Source organism: Triticum aestivum, chromosome 5B (genome assembly GCF_018294505.1).
Source record: "Triticum aestivum cultivar Chinese Spring chromosome 5B, IWGSC CS RefSeq v2.1, whole genome shotgun sequence".
Classification (NCBI taxonomy): domain Eukaryota; kingdom Viridiplantae; phylum Streptophyta; class Magnoliopsida; order Poales; family Poaceae; genus Triticum; species Triticum aestivum.
The window spans coordinates 232001453-232024860 of record NC_057807.1 but is presented as its reverse complement, the minus strand read 5'-3'; the positions used below and the strand labels follow the sequence as shown (position 1 = coordinate 232024860).

The 23408-nt window shown below is 44.3% G+C and overlaps 1 protein-coding gene across 1 annotated transcript; it reads right to left on the bottom strand.

The window, feature by feature from the left end:
* Window positions 1–5864: 5864 nt before the first annotated feature.
* On the bottom strand, window positions 5865–8148 carry LOC123115917 (uncharacterized). Its single transcript, XM_044536960.1, has 5 exons — window positions 7751–8148; window positions 7592–7669; window positions 7417–7482; window positions 7258–7323; window positions 5865–6678 (listed from the first exon to the last, which is right to left on the bottom strand). Exons 1-5 carry the CDS (start codon window positions 8084–8086, stop codon window positions 6082–6084), a joined length of 1143 nt encoding a protein of 380 aa, XP_044392895.1. The 5' UTR covers window positions 8087–8148; the 3' UTR covers window positions 5865–6081.
* Between the last annotated feature and the right edge of the window lie 15260 nt (window positions 8149–23408).

Sequence of the window (23408 nt, the reverse complement as noted above, 5' to 3'; positions counted from 1 at the left end):
CCGTGAGTACTCATCCAAAGTACTCGCAAGCAAGGATATACACTACATATGCATGGGTATATGTGTAAAGAGGCAATATGAGTGGACTGAACTGCAGAATGCCAGAGTAAGAGGGGGATAGCTAGTCCTATTGAAGACTACACTTCTGGCAGCCTCCATCTTGCAGCATGTAGAAGAGAGTAGATTGAAATTCTCCAAGTAGCATCGCATAGCATAATCCTACCCGACGATCCTCCCCTCGTCGCCCTGTGGGAAAGCGATCACCGGGTTGTCTCTGGAACTTGTCTGGGTGTGTTTTATTAAGTATCCGGTTCTAGTTGTCACAAGGTCAAGGTACAACTCCGGGTCGTCCTTTTATCGAGGGACACGGCTATTCGAATAGATAAACTTCCCTGCAGGGGTGCACCACATAACCCAACACGCTCGATCCCTCTAGCCGGACACACTTTCCTTGGTCATGCCCGGCCTCGGAAGATCAACACGTCGCAGCCCCACCTAGGCACAACAGAGAGGTCAGCACGTCGGTCTAAATCCTATGCGTGCAGGGGTCTGGGCCCATCGCCCATTGCACACCTGCACGTTGTGAGGGCGGACGGTGAGCAGACCTAGCCTCCCTTATACAAGGGCAGGCGTTCCAGTCCAACCCGGCGCGCGTCGCTCAGTCGCTGGCGTCAAGAAGGCTTCGGCTGATACCACGACGTCGAGTGCCCATAAATGTTCCCGCGTAGTTGGTCAGTGTGTATAGTCCAATGGCCAGACTCAGATCAAATACCAAGATCTTGTTAAGTGTGTTATTATGAAGTAACCGCGAACGCCAACCAGGGCCAGGCCCACCTCTCGCCTAGGTGGTCTCAACCTGCCATGTCACTCTGCCACAACGTAACAGTCGGGGGCCGTCGGGAACCCAGGCCCACCTCTACCGGGATGGAGCCACCTGCCCTTCCAGCCCCCACATCGAAATCACTTGCGGGTACTCTACGAGCCGACCCGACTTTAGTCACCATCTATATAGTATGTATATATGTATAGTATATATCCGTGATCACCTCCCGAGTGATCACGGCCAGACAGTATAGCAAGGCAGACTGACAAGAATGTAGGGCCACTGATGATAAACTAGCATCCTATACTAAGCATTTAGGATTGAGGGTAAGGTATCAACAACTGTAGCAACAATGACAGGCTATGCAACGGAATAGGAGTAACCGAATAGTAACATGCTACACTACTCTAATGCAAGCAGTAGAGAGAAGAATAGGCGATATCTGGTCATCAGGGGAGGGGGCTTGCCTGGTTGCTCTGGCAAGGAGGGGTCGTCAACTCCGTAGTCGAACTGAGCAGTAGTAGCGTCGATCTCGTAATCTACCGGAGAAGAGGGGGAAGAAACAATAAATACAATGCAAGCATAAGCATGATGATGCATGATATGACAACGAGCGGTGCTAGGTGTGTCCTAACACGACAGTAGGTGGTACCGGCGAAGGGGGGAAACATCCGGGAAATTATCCCCGGTGTTTCGTGTTTTTGGACAGATGAACTAGAGGTGAAATGTTGCAGGTTCTCTATGCTAGGGATGTGTGGCGGACGAACGGGCTACGTATCCGAATTCGTCTCGTCGTTCTGAGCAACTTTCATGTACAAAGTTTTTTTATCCGAACTACGGTTTATTTTATATTAATTTTAAAGTTTTAAATCATTTTCTAAATTATTATTAATTAAAAATTAAATAGTAAATGCTAAATGTACCCAGCGGCTGACATGTGGGCCAAGGGGACCCAGTTCACCAGTCAACGTTTGACTGGTCAATAGGGGGTGGGCCCCCCTGTCATTGACAGATTAGGCTAATCAGGGTTTAATTAAGTTAACTAGTGATTATGTTAATCTAATCAGGATTAATTAAGTTAATTAATTCTTTAATTAATTAATTAATTAATTTTATTATTATTATTATTATTTTATTATATTTTTTAAAACGTTTTAGGGGGCCGTAGGACGCGGGGAGTGGTGCTCAGGGTGGGGAGACGGGGACGATGTGGCGAAGAGGAGGCAGGCCGGTGAGGAGGAGGAGGCAGTCCGGCGGGGAAGCTACGGGCGGCGTCGGCATCGGCGTCGGGGATGGAGGGGCGATGGGATCGGGCTCCTCCCGATCCAGATCTAGTCGAGGGGGAGTGGGGTGACGGGGTGGTTGGTTAGGGTTCGGGAGGGGATAAGGGGAGTGAGGGGGCCGGCTGGGCCAACTGGGCTGGCCGCCCGATAGCTGGGCCGGTTGGCCCGGGGGGGGTCTTTTCCCTTTTTTGTTAGTTTTCTGTTTTTTATTTTTCCTATTTCTTTTCTGTTTTATTTCATTTTAAGTGTTTAGACATTTTCTAAAAATGTGTTTACTTCACCATAATTACCTATGCAATAATTGATACAGTCCAAAAAAATTTATTTTAATGTTTGAAAACTTCGGTTGTTTGGCGTTAATTCAAATTTGGATTTGAATAGTTTTGATCCGATGTGAGATTAGCAACAATAACCGGGACGACGTGGCATCATTAACGAGGGATTACTATAGCATGACTATCCGGATGTTACAGGTGGTGTCAGAAGTTGACTTAAAACAGTAGGTGAATCAAGTGTAGACCGAGTTGGCAGTTCCTTACCTCCTCTCATCTTAGAGGGCATGATATTTGTCCTAGAGTATCTCAGATTCTTCATAGTTATAAATTGCAACAAATGTTTAACTCCCAATGTACTTAATAAATAGAGCCATGCTCTCTGGCAATGGTGCGAGAAAATTGTCTTGATAACACACAAGTATAGGGGATCGCAACAATCTTCAAGGTAGTAGTTCACTCAAATTTATTGATTCCACACAAGGGAGCCAAAGTATATTTATAAGCCTTAGCATTTGAGCTGTCAATTCAACCACACCTGAGAAGTTATTTCCTTGTAGCAAAATATTACTAGCACAATAATATGATGGTTTGGATAGTAATAATAACAGTAGCAATAATAACAGTAAGAGTAGCATTTTTGTAGCAATTGGGACAGCAACAACAATAGTGATTCAAGCAAGACAATATTACGAAGAGCATAGCCATGGAGTAGAGATGGATATTTGGATGACATTCATCATGTAACAGTCACAACCGAGAGCGATACACAATAGCTCCAATTCATCAATCATATGTAGTGTGTATTTCGTATATAGTCATATGTGCATGCGATAGGAACTCGCATGACATATTTTGTCCTACCGTCCCGCGGTGGGGTCATAATGGAAACTAAGGCTAATTAAGGCGCTCCTTTTAATAGAGCACCAGAACAAAGCATTAACACATAGTGAATACATGAACTCCTCAAATTACAGTCATCCCCGGAAAGTATCCCAATTATTGTCACCTTGGGTCTACGGCGGTTCAGAACAAATAGGTGCATATAAATTGTAGATAGGATAAAGAACTCAAATATAATCATGAAAACATAATAGGTTTAGATCTGAAATCATGGCACTCGGACCTCGTAACAAGAATTAAGAATAGTAAAGTCATAGCAACATCATTCTCAGAACTTAGTGGACTAGAGATCAAGCCCTAACAAATTGACTCAATTACTTGACGAATCTCATCCATCTCCATCTACCTCCAATATGCCTATGATGAAATTACTAACTCCCGGTGGTGAGCATCATGAGGTTGCTGACGAATAAGGGTTGTTGATGACGACGGCGACGAATTGCCCTCTTAGGAGCCCCGAATGGACTCCAGATCAGGCCTCCTGATAAAGAACAAGAGGTGTCGGCGGCTCCATATAGTAAAACACAATAAAAATTTCTCTTTGATTTTTTTTCTCGCGAAGACGTTTCTTATGGACTTGGAGGTAGGGCAAATGGAAGTCGGGGGCCCCCATAAGCTCAGGTGCGAGCCCCCTGGGGGCACCACTAGTGCTTGTGGCTCTCTAGTGGGCCTCCTTTAGTAGATCTTTGCGCTAGTATTTTTATATATATTTCAAAACAATTCTCCGTGAATTTTCGTCCAATTCCGAAAACTTTTTATTTCTGCATAAAAACAACACTAAAGTAGTTGTCCTGAAAACAATGTCAGTTCGGGTTAGTTTCATTCAAATCATGCAAGCTAGAGTCTAAAACAAGAGCAAAAGTGTTTAGAAAAGTAGATACGTTGGAGACGGATCATGTCGCTTTGACCTAGAGGTGACAGATGTTGGTATCTATGAGGAGCGAAGACAGTATGAGATAACGATGATCCTCAAAACCTAATGCATTGTTCTGGTCTTATGACCTTGATTGCGAAAACGACCATGTAATGAGAACGTTGAAGTAGGACTGTAGGGGAGAACGAATCCGGCGTGAAGGAGTTAGACCACAAGGGTGATTTTCCTATCGAACAAACAACCTATACACTGGAATCACGATGTAAGGCAACTGGTATTATCTCACACTGGTACACTTTGATGTAACCATGATCTAAAGTTTCTCCGCGCGTAACCTCTCTATTCCAGACAATAACCATTTACTTTATGTTATTTACTTTCAAGTCGTTTATTATTCTCGTAACAACATTCAACTCTTTCACCACTGTTATATTTGTTTCACGGGACAATAATACCATTTACAGATTTTCAGACAGTTACTCCACACAAGAAGGTGACGTCTTGTGTGTGACCGAAACCCGCTCAGAGTACTCTCCTCCGTCCTTTGTTAGGAACGAAAACTATTGGGATATTTACACAAAGATGCTACGCTACTATGTGCAGGCCATCAAGATTTTTTTGACGCTGTTGTCAGGAAGCTAACTGCAGAGTATTTGTTTTGTAACTGATTTGCGGGTGTTCTTATTGTAGATGCTCACTTTCACCGACAGAGACTACTCGTTCTAGAAGAACTTATCTACCAGAATATATTACGAGTTACTTGTTTGCGGACACGGCGATCATCCAAACGAGGAAACTTCTTTGAAGGATTATTGTGCCCCTTCCATGGGTTCAAGATCTCTGATAATTTACCCTACCAATGTTACTTCTGAATATTCGATTGATTGTTTACTTACTGATAAAGTGAAAAATCATGTCTTTTCAAGATGTGAAGAAGATGACCCTCAAGCGCTTATAATGTTCTTTGAAGCTTTATGCGGTATTTCCAAAATTAAAGTGTTCCTTGAGATTTATCTCGCCTAAACTCTTTAAATTATCTTTGGGTGACAAAGCGGAAGAATGGTATAACAGGCTTTCGTATAGCAGCACCATAACCAACTAGAAAGCCTACGCGAAAAAATTCATGAACAAGTTTTACCCGCTCTCCAAGATGGATGGCGAGACTCCGAGAAGATTGAACCTCCTTCGCACAAAAACTCAGGAAAATCATATATTCCCTCCGTCCGGAATTCAATAAATATTTCCGGACGGAGGGAGTGCTACAAAGCTTGGGGGAGATACTAGCTAAGTTCTCCGACAAAAATTTGCTGTGTCGAAGTAAGCTACATTAAACATTATTAGTAAAACTCTTTGATCAATTTTATTCTGCATATAAAATTTGTCTAAGATCAAACTTCGTGAAGTTTGATCATATTTGTATGAAAATATCAACAATTATAATATGAAATTCATATTGTTAGATGCGCCATGAATTTAATTTTTATATTATATAATTTACTACAGGTAGATTCAATATTTTTCATATAAATATGTGAAACTTTATTTAGTTTCTTTTGCGAGGTAAATACGAAGTTTGACTTAAGACAAATCTTATATATGTTGTTATATATACTTCCTCCGTTCCAAATTACTCGTCGTGATTTTAGTTTAAATTTGAACTAAAACCACGACGAGTAATTTAGAACGGAGTGAGTACATACGGAGTAAAAACCGGAGGGAGTACATGACTCTTGTTGCACGTCATCAAACCTACTAATCTTTTGTATACAGATTGCACCACAAAATAATTTGAAAACTGAAATCATTTGGACGAGCAAAAGGCCAAACAAAACCAGATAAAACAACTTATAACAACCAAAATGAAACGACCAGCTAGAAACAAAAAAAAAAACAATAGTGTCACCCCCCGTCAATGGCGCCAGAGACCTACTCGCCTCCAGGACGGCCGCCGAGATGCGTCTGCTTCATCTTCGTCAGCTCCTTCCTCCTCTTTCTCGCCTCCGCCGCCATCACCGCCCTCTCCCTCTCGCCCGCCACAGCACGGCTGCCGCCGCTCTCGGCGCTCGTCGCACACTTCCTGTCGACATCAAGCCCCAGCGTGAGCGAGCACGGGTCGTCGTCGGTGTCCTCCTCGGCCGTTCCTCCGCCGGTACCCTGGCTGGCGCCCCCGCTCGTCGTCTCATGGAGCGGCTGCGCGTAAGATGTCGCCGGCGAGCCATGTGGGTCGGTGACGACGGGGTAGTACCACGCGCAGGGCGGAAAGCAGAGCGGCGGGGCATGTCCAGTGCTGGCGCCGCCGCCCATGTTGCTGGCGTTGGGATGGTACCCCGGCCAAGAGCCCCAGACATACGGCACCGGCACGGCCGAGGGCCCAGCTGTTGCGTAAAGGAAGCCCGGCCCAGGGGGTGCATCCAGCGGGGCCGCCGTGGACAGCGTGGCTTCTGCCCGCTGCTCCGCTGGTGGCGTGGTGTCCATAGACGTTACCACCGGCGGCGGCGCCTTCTCTGCCGTCTTCGCAATAACCTGTAGATGGAGAAAATCATCCACGACTAGTCAGGATCACAGCAAGCTTTCGCTCCAGGTGTTTGGTTCTCTTTGCACGCAGAAGGACGATTCAAAATGAGATGGCATTGGTAAAGCTCTGAAGACCTGGACATACCGGCAAAAAGCTCGTCTCAACAAGCGGCACACCCTACCTATAGCTACTTTGAGTCTTGTGGGCATGAGCAGTAGAACAGCAGAAGCGTGTGCGGCAACTTTGGGCCACAAATTAAAGAAGAAAGCAATCTTGGCAGAAAGCCAAATATAGAAAACACGGATGTCGTTTTATCCATACATATGGCATCAAGAACTACGTGTCTCCAGTTCGGTACTTGGGTTCGACTATGACTTGCGTTTCCGATGACTGCTTGCTGGCCTAGCTAGCGACTACTAGTACTGGACTGGGGTACTACTACAATAGTAAAGTGCAGTCATGTGGCTCGCTTTCAGGGGAACAACTGGAGGCTCCGAACATGCTAGATTCTCTCTGCCCTGACACTAGTAATTACTACGTACTAATAAAGATCACTAAAATAATGGAAGCGGCAGATGATGTCGTGCCTGTTCTTTCAGCTGCTTGTTCGTCTCCTGGAGTGTGAGATACTCTTGCATCACCGTCTCCTTCTCCTGCGCAAACAAAGGGGGAATTAACATAGGTTAAGCCTAAAGTTTGTTCCTGTTAATTGCCATTCTTGCTGCTACATAAACCTATCGGCATACCTTCTTCATGCTCTCGTTTTGTGACGACAAGTCCGCAACTTTCCTCGCCAGTTCGTCTCGGATCGCCTAATTAAAATTAAGACAACACTACATTAAGCTGGAGTAGCTCGGATGAATTGTAAGTATACAGAGAGATGGTTTTATACGAACGCTGTGAAAGCCAAAATATTATAACCTGACGGCGGAGTATGGTTTGGCGCGCAGACTCCCGGTTCGCGAGCACGCGCCGCAGCCGCTTTGCCTCCTTCTCAGCCTGTTGGATCCGCACAAGAAACTAGGGGTCAAGTGGGAGCCAGCACAGGTTTGCATCCACGCGACATAGCCGCTGAGTTACCTCGGTGAGCGTATGCCGGGGCCTTGGGCCGTAGCCGCCTCCACCTGGAGCCGCCACGGCCACCCGCGCCTGCTGCGAGGGACACCCGGCGCTGGAGCTGCTGGAGCACGACGCCTGGATGCCGACCTTGCCCAGCTCCAGGCTCAGCCTCGTGCTCGCCAGCTCCTCCTCCTCCTCCTCACGGCTGCCTCCATGCTGCGGCGCCGCCGGGTGCACGGCGGGAAGAGCTGCTGGCCCCGAAACGCCGGCCATGTTGGCCAGTGCCATGGCCGCGTCGAGCTCCACGTCGCCCGAGACGCCTCGGCGGCATTGCCGCTGGCCGCTACGATCAGACATGGGAGCAACCGGGACAATCTTGGCATCTGCAGCAGACACGGGGTGGGAGTTGATGCCAAGGCGAAGAGAAGGGCGGCGGCCGGTACCCTCCTCAAGTACTACACCTTGCCCTGGCCCGTGCCCAGCCGCCACGTCTCCACGCCACAGGACGTCACGTAGGTAGCACGGACACGTGGCGGACATGCGTCAGCCGTCCGCTCGCTTCCTCCTGGTGGGCCATTGGCGTCAGTGGGATGTGGCGCCGTGTGGTACTATGGCCGCATCGGACTTACACATGGACCGCTCAACAGCCAGGAAGAGCAGTGGAAGCTCGCTCGGTGCCCTCGGCGGGTGTGGGACCCAAAGGGCATAAGTGGGGCCGCGCGGTCAGTAGGAGGAGCAAACGGTGCCGCGTGTGAACGGGACAGGACAGGCTGCGGGCGGGGAGGGAACGGCCTGGAAGACCACGCTTGGCTCAGTCGGTTCAGTATCACCGAGTCGGAGAAGTTACCTTGCTCGTAACTTGGTCGTGAGTGAGGACTGCTGATTTTTTTTTATTGCGCCAGAAAAACTTTTTGATCTTTTCAATCATGCCATATAACAAATATCGGAGCAAACCAACCTGTGATTGGATGGTTAGAGGGACTGTGGTATCCCCATCCCATCAGGGTTCAAATTCTGATGCTCGCATTTATTTCTGGATTTATTTCAGGATTTTCGGCGATGCGCATTCAGTGGGAGGAGACGTTTCCGTCGACGACAAAGCGCCTATAGTGACTTCATAAATCTCAAGATGATATGCCGGCTCAGTCTTTCGGAGGTGCTCATAGGGATAGAGTGCCCGTGTGTGCGTTCATAGGGATGAGTGTATGCGTTGTATATGAGTGCTTGTGTCTGTATTGATGTTCAAAAAAAAACACCAGGAATAATAAAAATTAGGTCCAGATTCGTAGACCATCTAGCAACGACTATAAGCATTGAAGTGAGCCGAAGACGCGCCGTCGTCATTGTCCCTCCCTCGTCGGAACCAGGCAAAAATGGTTGTAGTAGACAGTCAGAAAGTCGTCGTGCTAAGGCCTCATAAGACCAGCGCAGCAGTACCGCTGTCGATGAAAAGTAATGTAGATCGAAAGATCCATCCTAAAAACACATGAACGTAGACAAACTACAACTAGATCCGAGCAAATCCACCAACGACAGATTCGCTAGACACAAATCTTCGCACGCCCACCGATAATGCTAGACATACCAGACGGGGGCAAGGCGGGGAGAACCTTATTCCATCTTCAGGGAGCCGTCGTCGTCTCATCTTCATAAGCAGGACACGAAGTCTAACAAAACGCCAAGGAACAACTGAAAACAGAACCCTCCCGCCGGCAAGGGTCGAGATCCACCGTGCCGCCATGTCCCTAAGACCATCGAAGATGAGGCGAACCGACGGCGCCGCCGGCGGGAGGCAAGGGAAGCCTAGACTTTTCTTGATCATGATATATTATTTTTCTCAACACACTGATTGGTGTGTGTCCTTCCATCCAATGATTTATAGGGGCGTCTCCAATGATGGCACATAAATTTGCTCGGGCATCTGTCCACGGACAGATGGAGCAGTCCATGAAGACTGATGTGGTAGATGGCCATCCAACATTGTCCGCATACATCTAATTGAATTTTTTTAAGTCTACAAGTTCAAATAGCCACATATATAACCTAAAATAGTTTAAATGTTCAAATGCAGCGGTAGTTCTAATAAAAAAATCAAATATTACACTCCAAAATGTCGTCTCCCCCTTGACCGTCCATAGATGCTCAATCAGATCTTTCTTCAGTTGCTCGATGCCAAATTTGTTGATGCATTTGAACAAATTCTTCAAATGTGTCCAGATTTTGGTCGAAAGTTCGATATGATCACCCATGTTTTCAAATTCAAAACCTACAACAACATCCTCACGCTCATTCTGCACGATCCTGTTGTGGATGATCACACAACGGTCATCATCTTCCACGAGGTCTCCGGATCCCCTTGTTTGGCAGGTCCACGAACAACTGTAAAATGTGCCTGCAGAACTCCAAAAGCCCTCTCAACATCCTTTCTAGCTGCTTCTTGTCTTTGGGCAAAGTGAGATTTTTTTCTGACCAACTAGGTTAGAGATGGTGTTCACAAAGGTAGCCCAAGGAGGATAGATACCATCAACTAAATAGTAGCCCATGTTGTACTCATGCCCATTGACAGTAAAGTGGCAAGGAGGAGCTTCTCCTTCAGTCAGCCTAGTAAACAATGGTGATCATTGTAGCACATTGATGTCATTATGAGACCCAGACATGCGAAACAAAGTGTGGCAAATCCAAATATCCTGTGATGCAACTACTTCAAGAATGATGGTGGTTTCTTAACATGACCCTGATATTTCCCTTGAAAAGCTTTTGGGCGGTTCTTCCATTTCCAATGCATGCAGTCAAGTGATCCAAGCAAACCTGGCCACCTCTTGCTTCTGAGATTTCCAAGAGCCTCTCGGTGTCTTTCACAGTTGGTTCTCTCAGGTACTGAGGTCCAAGCACCTCGACCACTGCATCCGTACGTACTCCTCCCACGAATTAGCGGTCGTGACATATGCAAGTATCTGCAGTGCGGCCATGCACTTATGATAACCAGAGAGCCCAATCCTTCCCAAGGCATCCTTCTTGAAGATGAAGTAGTCATCAAAGGACCGGACGCCATGGTACAAACGATCGAATACATTTTTGTGCACCTAAAATCGCCAACCAAAACTATCAGCGAAGAGGGCATTGGGGGCAAAATAGTCGTCCATCAGCCAAATGGCTGCGTGCCCGGTTCCGATTGAGCACTCGGTGACCCTTGATCGATCCCTTGAAATTGAGAACATGCTCATCCGCGCGCTCTACAACTGCAAGCACCGTCTGCATCATCGCCATCTCATCCATGTAGTTCTCCTCATCAGATGAGTCAGATGACTCAACATAGGGCTCGTAGATGTACTCCATATCCGAATCCATTGCTATAAAGAAGAAGGGACAAAAAATTTAGCTCGAGAAATTCACAGAACAGTTGCCGGGCATGGTGAGCATCGTAGGAGCAGATGGTACCTGAGCGACAGTCTGAGGAGAGGTGTGGAACGGCGGCAGAGGAGAAGCGCCATGGAGCCTAGGTGTACCGCTGGACGTGACGGCCTCGCCGAGTTTCGGTAGGGGTGCTGCGTGGCGGTCTGGGGAGAGGTTTGTTGCAACGAGCTCTTAAAATTAGATCGTATATGGTACTTTTCGAAGATCTTTTCTCACAAGAAACTTTTCTAGATATGGCAACTTTAGTGCTACACAGAAGATCTTTCTTACACTATGTGTCCTAGTGAATTCACCTAGCATTCTTCTAATTTTCCTACCATGACTATAAGATGCTTTTTTGTGCAGTTGGTGGAACTCTAAGCTTCTTGTGATGTGTATTACCGAGAGGGCACAGAGATACCTCTCCGATACACAGAGTGATAAATCCTAATCTCGATCCATGCCAACTCAACAAACACCTTCAGAGATACCTGTAGAGCATCTTTATGATCACCCAATTACGCTGTGACGTTTAATAGCACATAAAGTATTCCTCCGGTATCCGGGAGTTGCATGATCTCATAGTCGAAGGAATATGTATTTGACATTAAGAAAGCAATAGCAATAAACTGAACGATCATATGCTAAGCTAACGGATGGGTCTTGTCCAACACATCATTCTCCTAATGATGTCATCCCGTTATCAAGTGACAACACATGTCTATGGTTAGGAAACCTTAACAATCTTTGATCAACGAGCTAGTCTAGTAGAGGCTTACTAGGGACACGGTATTTGTTTATGTATCCACACATGTATTTAAGTTTCCGATCAACGCAGTTATAGCATGAATAATAAACCTTTATCATGAATAAGGAAATATAATAACAACAACTTTATTATTGCCTCTAGGGCATATTTCCATCAGTCTCCCACTTGCACTAGAGTCAATAATCTAGATTACATTGTAATGAATCTAACACCCATGGAGTCTTGGTGTTGATCATGTTTTGCTCGCAGAAGAGGCTTAGTCAACGGGTCTGCTACATTTAGATCCGTATTTATTTTGTAAACATCGGTGTCTCCATCCCTAACCTTTTCACGAATGGAGTTGAAGAATCTCTTGATGTGTTTGGTTCTCTTGTGAAACCTGGATTCCTTCGCTAAGGCAATTGCTCCAGTGTTGTCACAAAAGATTTTCATTGGACCCGATGCACTGGGTATTACACCCAGATCGGATATGAACTCCTTCATCCAGACTCCTTCATGTGTTGCTTCCGAAGCAGTGCTACCTCTTGAGCTTGTGTAGGTTTTTCCCTTGAAGAGGAAAGGGTGATGCAGCAAAGTAGAGTAAGTATTTCCCTCAGTTTTGAGAATCAAGGTATCAATCCAGTATGAGATAACGCACAAGTCACCGAATACCTGCACAAACAAACACCAACTTGCACCCAACATGATAAAGGGGTTATAAATCCCTTCACGGTTATTTACAGAGTGAGATCTGATAGAGATGGATAAACTGTAAAGTAATATTTTTGGTATTTTTGGTTTATGGAACGGAAAGTAAAAGATTGCAAAGGAAGTAAATAGGAAACTAACATTGTAGATCGAAAACTTATATGATGGAAAGTAGACCCGGGGCCATAGGTTTCACTAGAGGCTTCTCTCAAGATAGAAAATATTACGTTGAGTGAACAAATTACTGCTGAGCAATTGATAGAAAAGCGCAAAGTTATGACGATATATAAGGCAATGATCATGAATATAGGCATCACGTTCATATCAAGTAGATCGACTCTGCCTGTATCTACTACTATTACTCCACACAGCGACCGACTCCTGCCTGCATCTAGAGTATTAAGTTCATGAAGAATAGAGTAACGCATTAAGTACGATGACATGATGTAGCGGGATAAACTCAAGCAATATGATATAAACCCCATCTTGTTATCCTCGATGGCAACAATACAATACGTGCCTTGCTGCCCCAACTATCACTGGGAAAGGACACCGCAAGATTGAACCCAAAGCTAAGCACTTCTCCCGTTGCAAGAAAAACCAATATAGTTGGCCAAACCAAATCAATAGTTCGAAGAGACTTTCAAAGATATCAAATCATGCATATAAGAATTCAGAGGAGATTTAAATAATATTCATAGATAAGCTAATCATAAATCCACAATTCATCGGATCTCGGCAAACACACCGCAAAAAGGTATAACATCGAATAGATCTCCAAGAACATCGAGGAGAACATGGTATTGAGAATCAAAGAGAGAGAAGAGGCCATCTAGCTACTACCTATGGACCCATAGGTCTGTGGTAAACTACTCATGCTTCATCGGAAGGGCAATGGTGTTGATGTAGAAGCCCTCCGTGATTGAATCCCCCTCCGGCAAGACGCCGGAAAAGGCCCCTAGATGGGATCTCACGGGTACAGAAGGTTGCGGCGGTGGAAAAGTGTTTTCACGACTCCCCCGGTTGGTTTTGGGGTATATGTGAATATATAGGTGGAAGAAATAGGTCGGTGGAGTCACGAGGGGCCCACAAGGGTGGGGGCGCGCCCTACCCCCTGGTCGCGCGCCCCCGTCCTTGTGGCCGCCTCGTGGCTTCCCTGACGTGTACTCCAAGTCCTCTGGATGTCTTCTGATCCAAGAAAAATCGTGGCGAAAGTTTCATTCCGTTTGGACTTGGTATTCTTTTTCTGCGAAACTCTAAAACAAGGGAAAAACAGGAATTGGCACTGGGCTCTAGGTTAATAGGTTAGTACCAAAAATAGTAAATAGCATATTAATGCATATAAAGCATCCAAAACAGATAATATAATAGCATGGAACAATCAAAAATTATAGATACGTCGGAGATGTATCAAGTAGTTATGTACTCCACTTCACACGTAGATCCTGCCACGACACTCTGCTTGGAACTGCACCAACTGACAGATCCACCATCCAATATAAATACGTATATGGTTTGTGACTTAGAGTCATCCGGATCAGTGTCGAAGCTAGCATCGACGTAACCATTTACGACGAGCTCTTCGTCACCTCCATAAACGAGAAACATATCCTTGGCCTTTTCAGGTAATTTAGAGTGTTCTTGACCGCTGTCGAGTGATCCACTCCTGGATTACTTTGGTACCTCCCTGCCAAACTTATGGCAAGGCACACATCCGGTCTGGTACACAGTGATACGTCTCCAATGTATCTATAATTTTTTATTGTTCCATGCTATTATATTATCTTTGGATGTTTTATATGCACTAATATGCTATTTTATATTATTTTTTGGGACTAACATATTAACCTAGAGCCCAGTGCCAGTTTCTGTTTTTTCCTTGTTTTGAGTTTTATATAAAAGGAATGTCAAACGGAGTCCAAACGGAATAAAACTTTCGCGATGATTTTTCTTGGACCAGAAGACATCCACGGAGCTTGGAGAGGGGGGCAGAAGAGTCCCGAAGACTCCACAAGCCCTGAGGCCACGCCCTAGGGGGTGCTCCTCCCTAGCTTGTGGGCCCCATGGGACTCTGCCAACCCTAATCTTTGCTCTATAAATACTCAAATATTCCCCCAACATCAGAAGCATCCACGAAAATACTTTTCCACCACCGCAAGCCTTTGTTCCCGTGAGATCCCATCTTAGGGCCTTTTCCGGCACCCTCCCGGAGGGGGATTCGATCATGGAGGGCATCTACATCAACTCTATTGCCCTTCCGATGAAGCGTGAGTAGTTTACCACGGACCTAAGGGTCCATAGCTAGTAGCTAGATGGCTTCTTCTCTCTCTATGATCTTCAATACCATGTTCTCCTTGATGTTCTTGGATTTCTATCCGATGTAATATTCTTTTGCAGTGTGTTTTTTGAGATGAATTGTGGATTTATGATCAGATTATATATGAATATTATTTGAATCACTTCTGAATTCTTATGTGAATGATTTGATATCTTCGTATTTCTCTTCAAATTATCGGTTTGGTTTGGCCAACTAGATTGGTTTTTCTTGCAATGGAAGAGGTGCTTAGTTTTGTGTTCAATCTTGCAGTGACCTCACCTAGTGACAAAGTAGGGGTAGCGAGGCATGTATTGTATTGTTGCCATCAAGGGTAAAAAGATGAGGTTTTCATCATATTGCTTGAGTTTATCCCTCTACATCATGTCATCTTACTTAAGGCTTTACTCCGTTCTTATGAACTTAATACTCTAGATGCATGCCGGATAGCGCTCGATGTGTGGAGTAACAGTAGTAGATGCAGAATCGTTTCGGTCTACTTGACACGGACATGATGCCTATATTCATACTCATTGCCTTAGATGTCGTCATAACTTTGCGCTTTTCTATCAATTGCTCGACAGTAATTTGTTCACCCACCGTATGTTTTCTTTAAAGAGAGAAGCCTCTAGTGAAACCTATGGCCCCCAGGTCTATTTTCCATCATATATTTTCAGATCTATGTACCAAAAAACCCAAAAATACCTTGCTGCAATTTATTAGTTTTTACTTTGTTTTAGGCTTTAGTAATATTTTATATCTATCTCTATCAGATCTCATCCTTGCAAGTGACCGTGAAGGGATTGACAACCCCTTTACCGCGTTGGGTGCAAGTGTTTGATTGTTTGTGCAGGTGCATAGATTGGAGACTTGCTTGTACCTCCTACTGGATTGATACCTTGGTTGTCAAATTGAGGGAAATACTTATCTCTACTTTGCTGCATCACCCTTTCCTCTTCAAGTGAAAAACCAACGCAAGCTCAAGAAGTAGCACACAACATAGCATACATGATAGAACCTATAGCTGAGGCATAGGGAATGACTTTCATTTTCTCTCTATCTTCTGCAGTGGTCAGGTTTTGAATCTGACGCAATTTGACACCTTGTAAAACAGGCAAGAACCCTTTCTTTGACTGATCCATTTTGAACTTCTTCAAAACTTTGTCAAGGTATGTGCTTTGTGAAAGTCCTATTAAGCGTCTCGGTCTATCGCTATAGATCTTGATGCCCTATATATAAGTAGCTTCACCGAGGTCTTTCATTGAAAAATTCTTACTCAAGTATCCTTTTATGCTATCCAAAAATTCTATATCATTTCCAATCAGCAATATGTCATCCACATATAATATCAGAAATGCTACAGAGCTCCCACTCACTTTCTTGTAAATACAGGCTTCATCGTAAGTCTGTATAAAACCATATGCTTTGATCACCTCATCAAAGCGTATCTTCCAACTCTGAGATGCTTTCACCAGTCCATGGATGGATCGCTGGAGCTTGCACACTTTGTTAGCACCTTTAGGATCGACAAAACCTTCCAGTTGCATCATATACAACTCTTGTTTAATAAATCCATTAAGGAATGTAGTTTTGACGTCCATTTGCCAGATTTCATAATTATAAAATGCGGCAATTGCTAACATGATTCGGGCAGACTTAAGCATCGCTACGGGTGAGAAAGTCTCACCATAGTCAACCCCTTGAACTTGTCGAAAACCTTTCGCGACAAGTCGAGCTTTGTAGATAGTGACATTACCATCAACGTTTTCTTCTTCTTGAAGATCCATTTATTCTCAATGGCTTGCCGATCATTGGGCAAGTCCACCAAAGTCCATACTTTGTTCTCATACATGGCTCCTATCTTAGATTTCATGGCCTCGAGCCATTTATCAGAATCTGGGCTCATCATAGCTTCTTCATAGTTCGTAGGTTCACCATTGTCTAATAACATGACTTCCAGGACAAGATTACCATACCACTCTGGTGTGGAACGTGCTTTGTTCGACTTACGAGGTCCAGTAACAACTTGATTCGAAGTTTCATGATAATTATCATTAGCTTCCTCTCCAGTTGGTGTAGGCATCACAAGAACGGTTTTCTCTGATGTGCTACTTTCCAATTCGAGAGAAGGTACAATTACCTCATCAAGTTCTACTTTCCTCCCACTCACTTCTTTTGGGAGAAACTCCTTCTCTAGAAAGGACCCATTCTTTGCAACAAAGATCTTGCCTTCGGATCTATGGTAGAAGGTGTACCCAATAGTTTCCTTAGGGTATCCTATGAAGACACACTTCTCCAATTTGGGATCGAGCTTATCAGGCTAAAGCCTTTTGACATAAGTGTCGCATCCCCAAACTCTAAGAAACGACAACTTAGGTTTCTTGCCAAACCATAGTTCACACGGTGTCGTCTCAACGGATTTAGACAGTGCCCTATTTAACGTGAATGCAGCTATCTCTAATGCGTAACCCCAAAAACGACAGTGGTAAATCAGTAAGAGACACCATAGAATGCACCATATCTAATAAAGTATGATTACGACGTCCGGACACACCATTACGCTGTGGTGTTCTAGATGGCATGAGTTATGAAACAATTCCACATTGTTTTAAATGAAGGGCAAAATCGTAACTCAAATATTCACCTCCACGGTCCGATCCAAGAAATTTAATTTTCTAGTTATGATGATTTTCCACTTCACTCTAAAATTCCTTGAACTTTTCAAATGTTTAAGACTTGTGTTTCATCAAATAGATATATCCATACCTACTCAAATCATCTGTGAAGTTCAGAAAATAAGGATACCCACCGCGTGCTTCAACACTCATCGGACCACATACATCAGTATGCATTATTTCCAATAAGTCATTAGCTCGATCCATTGTTCCGGAGAACGGAGTTTTAGTCATCTTGCCCATGATCATGGTTCACAAGTATCAAATGATTCATAATCAAGTGATTCCAAAAGTCCATCTCATGGAGTTTCTTCATGCGCTTTACACGAATATGACCTAAACGGCAGTGCCATAAGTATGTTGCACTATCAATATCAACTTTGTATCCTTTGGCATTAATATTATGAATATGTGTATCACTACGACCGAGATTCAACAAGAATAGACCATTCATCAAAGGTGCATGACCATAAAAGATATTACTCATATAAATAGAACAACCATTATTCTCTGACTTAAATGAATAGTCATCTCGCAATAAACAAGATCCAGATATAATGTTCATGCTCAACGCTCGCACCAAATAACAATTATTGAGGTCTAAAACTAATCCCAGAGGTAGATGTAGAGGTAGCGTGCCGATGGCAATCACATCGACCTTGGAACCATTCCTGACGCGCATCGTCACCTCATCCTTAGCCAATCTTCATTTGTTTCACAGCTCCTGTTTCGAGTTACAAATATGTCCAACTGAATTAATTTCAAATACCCAGGCGCTATGATGAGAATTAGTAAGGTACACATCAATAACATGTATATCAAATATACCTTTGTTCACTTTGCCATCCTTCTTATCCGCCAAGTATTTGGGGCAGTTCCGCTTCCAGTGACCATTCCCTTTGCAGTAGAAGCACTCGGTTTCAGGCTTGGCTCCAGCTTTGGGCTTATTCACGGGAACGGCAACTTGCTTGTCATTCTTCTTGAAGTTCCCTTTATTTCCCTTGCCCTTTTTCTTAAAACTAGTGGTCTTGTTAACCATCAACACTTGATGCTCCTTCTTGATTTCTACCTCCGTGGCCTTAAGCATTGCGAAGAGCTCGGGAATCATTTTCGTCATCCCTTGCATATTATAGTTCATCACGAAGCCTTTGTAGCTTGGTGGCAGTGACTGAAGAACCCTGTCAATAACACTCTCAACTAGAAGATCAATCCCCAGCTGAGTCAAGTGGTTATGATACCAAAACATTTTGAGTATGTGTTCACTGCAAGAACTGTTCTCCTCCATCTTGCAGCTATAGAACTTGTTGGAGACTTCATATCTCTCAACCTGGGCATTAGCTTGAAATATCAACTTCAGCTCTTAAAACATATCATATGCTCTATGACATTCAAAACGTCTTTGAAGTCCCGGTTGTAAGCCGTAAAGCATGGCACACTGAACTATTGAGTAGTCATCAGATCGAGTCTGCTAGACGTTGATATCATCTGCAGTAGGTCATGCAGCGGGTCTGTCACCTAGCAGTGCATCAAGGACATAATTCTTTTGTGCAACAATAAGGATAATCCTCAAGTTACGGACCCAGTCCGTGTAGTTGCTACCATCATCTTTCAACTTAGCTTTCTCTAGGAACGCATTAAAATTCAGGGGAACGGTAGCACGGGCCATTGATCTACAACATAGATATGCAAAAACTATTAAGACTAAGTTCATGATAATTAAGTTCAATTAATCAAATTACTAATGAACTCCCACATAAATAAACATCCCTCAAGTTATCTAAGTGATACATGATCCAAATCAACTAACCCATGTCCGATCATCACGTGAGATGGGGTAGTCATCAATGGTGAACATCTCTATGTTGATCATATCTACTATATGACTCATGTTCGACATTTCAGTCTAAAGTGTTCCGAGACCATGTCTGTACATGTTAGGCCCGTCAAGTTTAACCCAAGTATTCTGCATGTGCAAAACTGTCTTACACCCATTGTATGTGAACGTAGAGTCTATCACACCCGATCATCACGAGATGCTTCGAAATGACGAACTTTGGCAACGGTGCATACTCGGGGAGAACACTTTTATCTTGAAATTTAGTGAAGGGATCATCTTATAATTCTACCACCGTTCTAAGAAAAATAAGATGCATAAAGGATAAACATCACATGCAATCAAAATATGTGACATGATATGGCCATATCATCTTGTGCTTTTGATCTCCATCTCCAAAGCATCGTCATGATCTCCATCATCACCAGCTCGACACCTTGATCTCTATTATTGCGTCGGGGTCATCTCGCTAACTATTGCTAACACATAGCAATAAAGTAAAGCCATTACATGACGCTTGCATTTCATACAATAATTAAGAGACAACCCTAAGGCTCTTGTCAGTTGTCGATATTACAAAACATGATCTCATACAACAACATATATCACATCACGTCTTGACCATATCACATCACAACATGCCCTGCAAAAACAAGTTAGACGTCCTCTACTTTGTTGTTGCAAGTTTTACATGGCTACTGCGGGCTTCTAGCAAGAACCGTTCTTAACTACGCAAAAACCACAATGGTGATTATCAAGTTTTCTGTTTTAACCTTCTTCAAGGACTGGTCGTAGTCAAATTCGATTCAACTAAACTAGGATATACAGACACCCGTCAGCCACCTTTGTGCAAAACAACTTGCATGTCACTCGGTGGAGCCGGTCTCATGTGCGTGGACATGTAAGGTTGGTCCGGGCCGCTTCATCCCACAATACCACCGAATAAAAAGAAGATGTTAGTGGTAAGAAGTATGACCATCACCGCCCACAACTCCTTTGTGTTCTACTCATACATATCATCTACGCATAGACCTGGCTCGGATGCCACTATTAGGGAACGTTGCATGGAAAAGAAAAACATTTTACGCACACACAAGATCAATCCATGGAGATGCATAGATTCGAGAGGGGAGAGTGTGTCTATGTACCCTCATAGACCGTAAGCGGACACATTTTGTTAACGCGGTTGATGTAGTCGAACTTCTTCACGATCAAGTACCGAACGTATGGCACCTCACGTTCAGCACACGTTTAGCTCGATGACGTCCTCTCCTTTTGATCCAGCAAGACGGGCGAAGTAGTAGATGAGTTCCGGCAGCACGATGGCATGATGACGGGGATGGTGAACTTGTTCCCGCAGGGCTTTGCCGTGCACTGCAGAGAAATTAGATGGAGGACTAAATTGTGGAGAGGGGCGCCGCACATGGCTAAGAGATTGTCGTGATCTTGTGTGGCGCCCTCTCTCTCTCTCTGATATATATATATATATATATATATATATATATATATATATATATATATATATATATATAGTGGGGGGAGGGGAGGCAGCCAGGAGGCGCACCAAGGGTGGCCGGCCGGCCCCCTTGGGCTCCTGCCCTCTAGCACCCCCCCCCCTCCTTGTGTGGCGCCAGGGAGAAGGCAGGAGTGGGTGGCGCCCCCTTCCTTTCTCCCATGAGGAGGGGAAGGCAGGAGGGGCTAGCCCTCCCCCCTTCCTTCTTTAGGGCCAGCGGCCAGGGAGAGGGTGCGTCAGCCCCCTTGTCGGCTGGTGTGTGCCTCCCTTTGGCCCATTAGGCCCATAGACCTCCCGGGGCCTCCCGGAACCCCTTCTGGTGATTCGATGACTACCCGGTTCACTCCGAGACCTTCCGATGTCCAAATAGCATCGTCCTATATATCAATCTTTACCTCCGGACCATTTCAGAGCTCCTCGTCATGTCCATGATCTCATCTGGGACTCCGAACAACATTCGTTCACCAAATCACATAACTCATATAACACTATATCGTCAACAAACGTTAAGCGTGCGGACCTACGGGTTCGAGAACTATGTAGACATGACCGAGATGCCTCTCCAGTCAATAACCAATAGCAGAACCTGGATGCCCATATTGATTCCTACATATTCTGCGAAGATCTTTATCGGTCGAACCTTATGAAAATATATGTAATCCCATTTGTCTATCGGTATGTTACTTGCTCATGATTCGATCGTTAGTATCTTCATACCTAGTTCAATCTCGTTACCTGCAAGTCTCTTTACTCATTCCGTAATACATCATCTCGTAACCAACTCCTTAGTCACTTTGCTTGCAAGCTTCTTATGATGTGTATTACCGAGAGGGCCCAGAGATACCTCTCCGATACAGGGAGTAACAAATCCTAATCTCAATCCATGCCAACTCAACATACACCTCTGGAGATACCTGTAGAGCATCTTTATGATCACCCAGTTATGTTGTGACGTTTGATAGCACACATGGTATTCCTCTAGTATCCAGGAGTTGCATGATCTCATAGTCAAAGGAATATGTATTTGACATTAAGAAAGCAATAGCACTAAACTGAACGATCATATGCTAAGCTAACGGATGGGTCTTGTTCATCACATCATTCTCCTAATGATGTGATCCCGTTATCAAGTGACAACACATGTCTATGGTTAGGAAACCTTAACCATCTTTGACCAACGAGCTAATCTAGTAGAGGCTTAGTAGGGACACGATATTTGTTTATATATCCACACATGTATTTAAGTTTGTGATCAATACAATTATAGCATGAATAATAAACCTTTATCATGAATAAGGAAATATAATAATAACAACTTTATTATTGCCTCTAGGGCATATTTCAACAGTACGAGCCTATTTCAAGACATTGGATCTTCTCCCATTTCTCCTCAACTTTAATGGCACACCGCCCGTTCTCAACTCCACAACCCTTACCGCCCTTTTGGACCAGTGGATAGCGAAGCTGCACTCCTTTAACCTACCCCCTTAGTGAGATGATAGTCACTTTGGGGGACTTTGCGATGATCCCTGCCCTTTCGATTGAGGGAAGAGCTCTTACTAGCAAGGTGGTGTCAGAGTGGTGGCAGCAATGGATTATGATAGCCTGCAAGTGCACAAGGTTTAGTTGTAACCTTTTCGAAGTAAGAGTATCAATCCCACAGGGTGCACATGAATTAGGCTTTTGCCCCTTGTAAAGAATTATTTAGCTTTGTGCATGCAGATAATTGTTGACTTGAAGCAGAGTGAGGGCGGATTTAAATAAGGATTGAGCAAAATGGTGATGTGTAACTAAACAACATGAAAATAAAATAAAGGCAAGGACAGTAAAGAACGGTGAGACAACAGAATTAAAAAGGCATTCTCAGGGAATCTGGAATCCGATTGGTATGTTTCTAGTACTACATGCATAAGCATAACATGGAATGGATACATGCGCCACTTTTGACAATTATGTTGGGCGAAGCTGGGTACAAAACATGTTCTACTTGTGGTAGGCTTCGTGCCACACACGCCACCGTCATTAGGTTACATGATTTATTAGTGTTGAACCTCTGTCATGGACTGACCCAATCAAGAAGGATCCTAGGTCAGCTGGATAGTGCACTTGTGGCTGCGAGAACATGGGTGTGATTGCCTAGAGAATGTCAAGGCAATTGTGGAGAAGTGCGTTAGGGCATATTTGTAGCACCTCTTGACTTTGGTGGTGTTTCCAGATGGTTCAGGGGACACAACGCCTCCTGGATGTACTTGGACGCACTATGTGATTGGAACATGAAATGGTGTTGGAGGCTAGTGGGACTAGCTTTCTTATACCCAACACGTAAAACCCAGTGGCATCCATGTTCATGATATGAATTAATGATTGTGTATCATATTTTAGAATGTGCAAATGGACTAGGCATGTTAGAGGTAGAAGCTGACCTCTTGATACATCTCCAACGTATCTATAATTTTTGATTGTTCCATGTTGTTATATTATCATTCTTGGATCT

Bases quoted from the DNA above. Each gene is read 5' to 3' on its own strand.
- LOC123115917 (XM_044536960.1), bottom strand. From the start codon at position 8,086: ATGTCTGATCGTAGCGGCCAGCGGCAATGCCGCCGAGGCGTCTCGGGC. The intron at 7,483-7,591 runs GTTATAATATTT...AATTTTAATTAG, and splicing joins AAACCATACTCCGCCGTCAG to GCGATCCGAGACGAACTGGC. The intron at 7,324-7,416 runs GTATGCCGATAG...TTGTTTGCGCAG, and splicing joins AAAACGAGAGCATGAAGAAG to GAGAAGGAGACGGTGATGCA.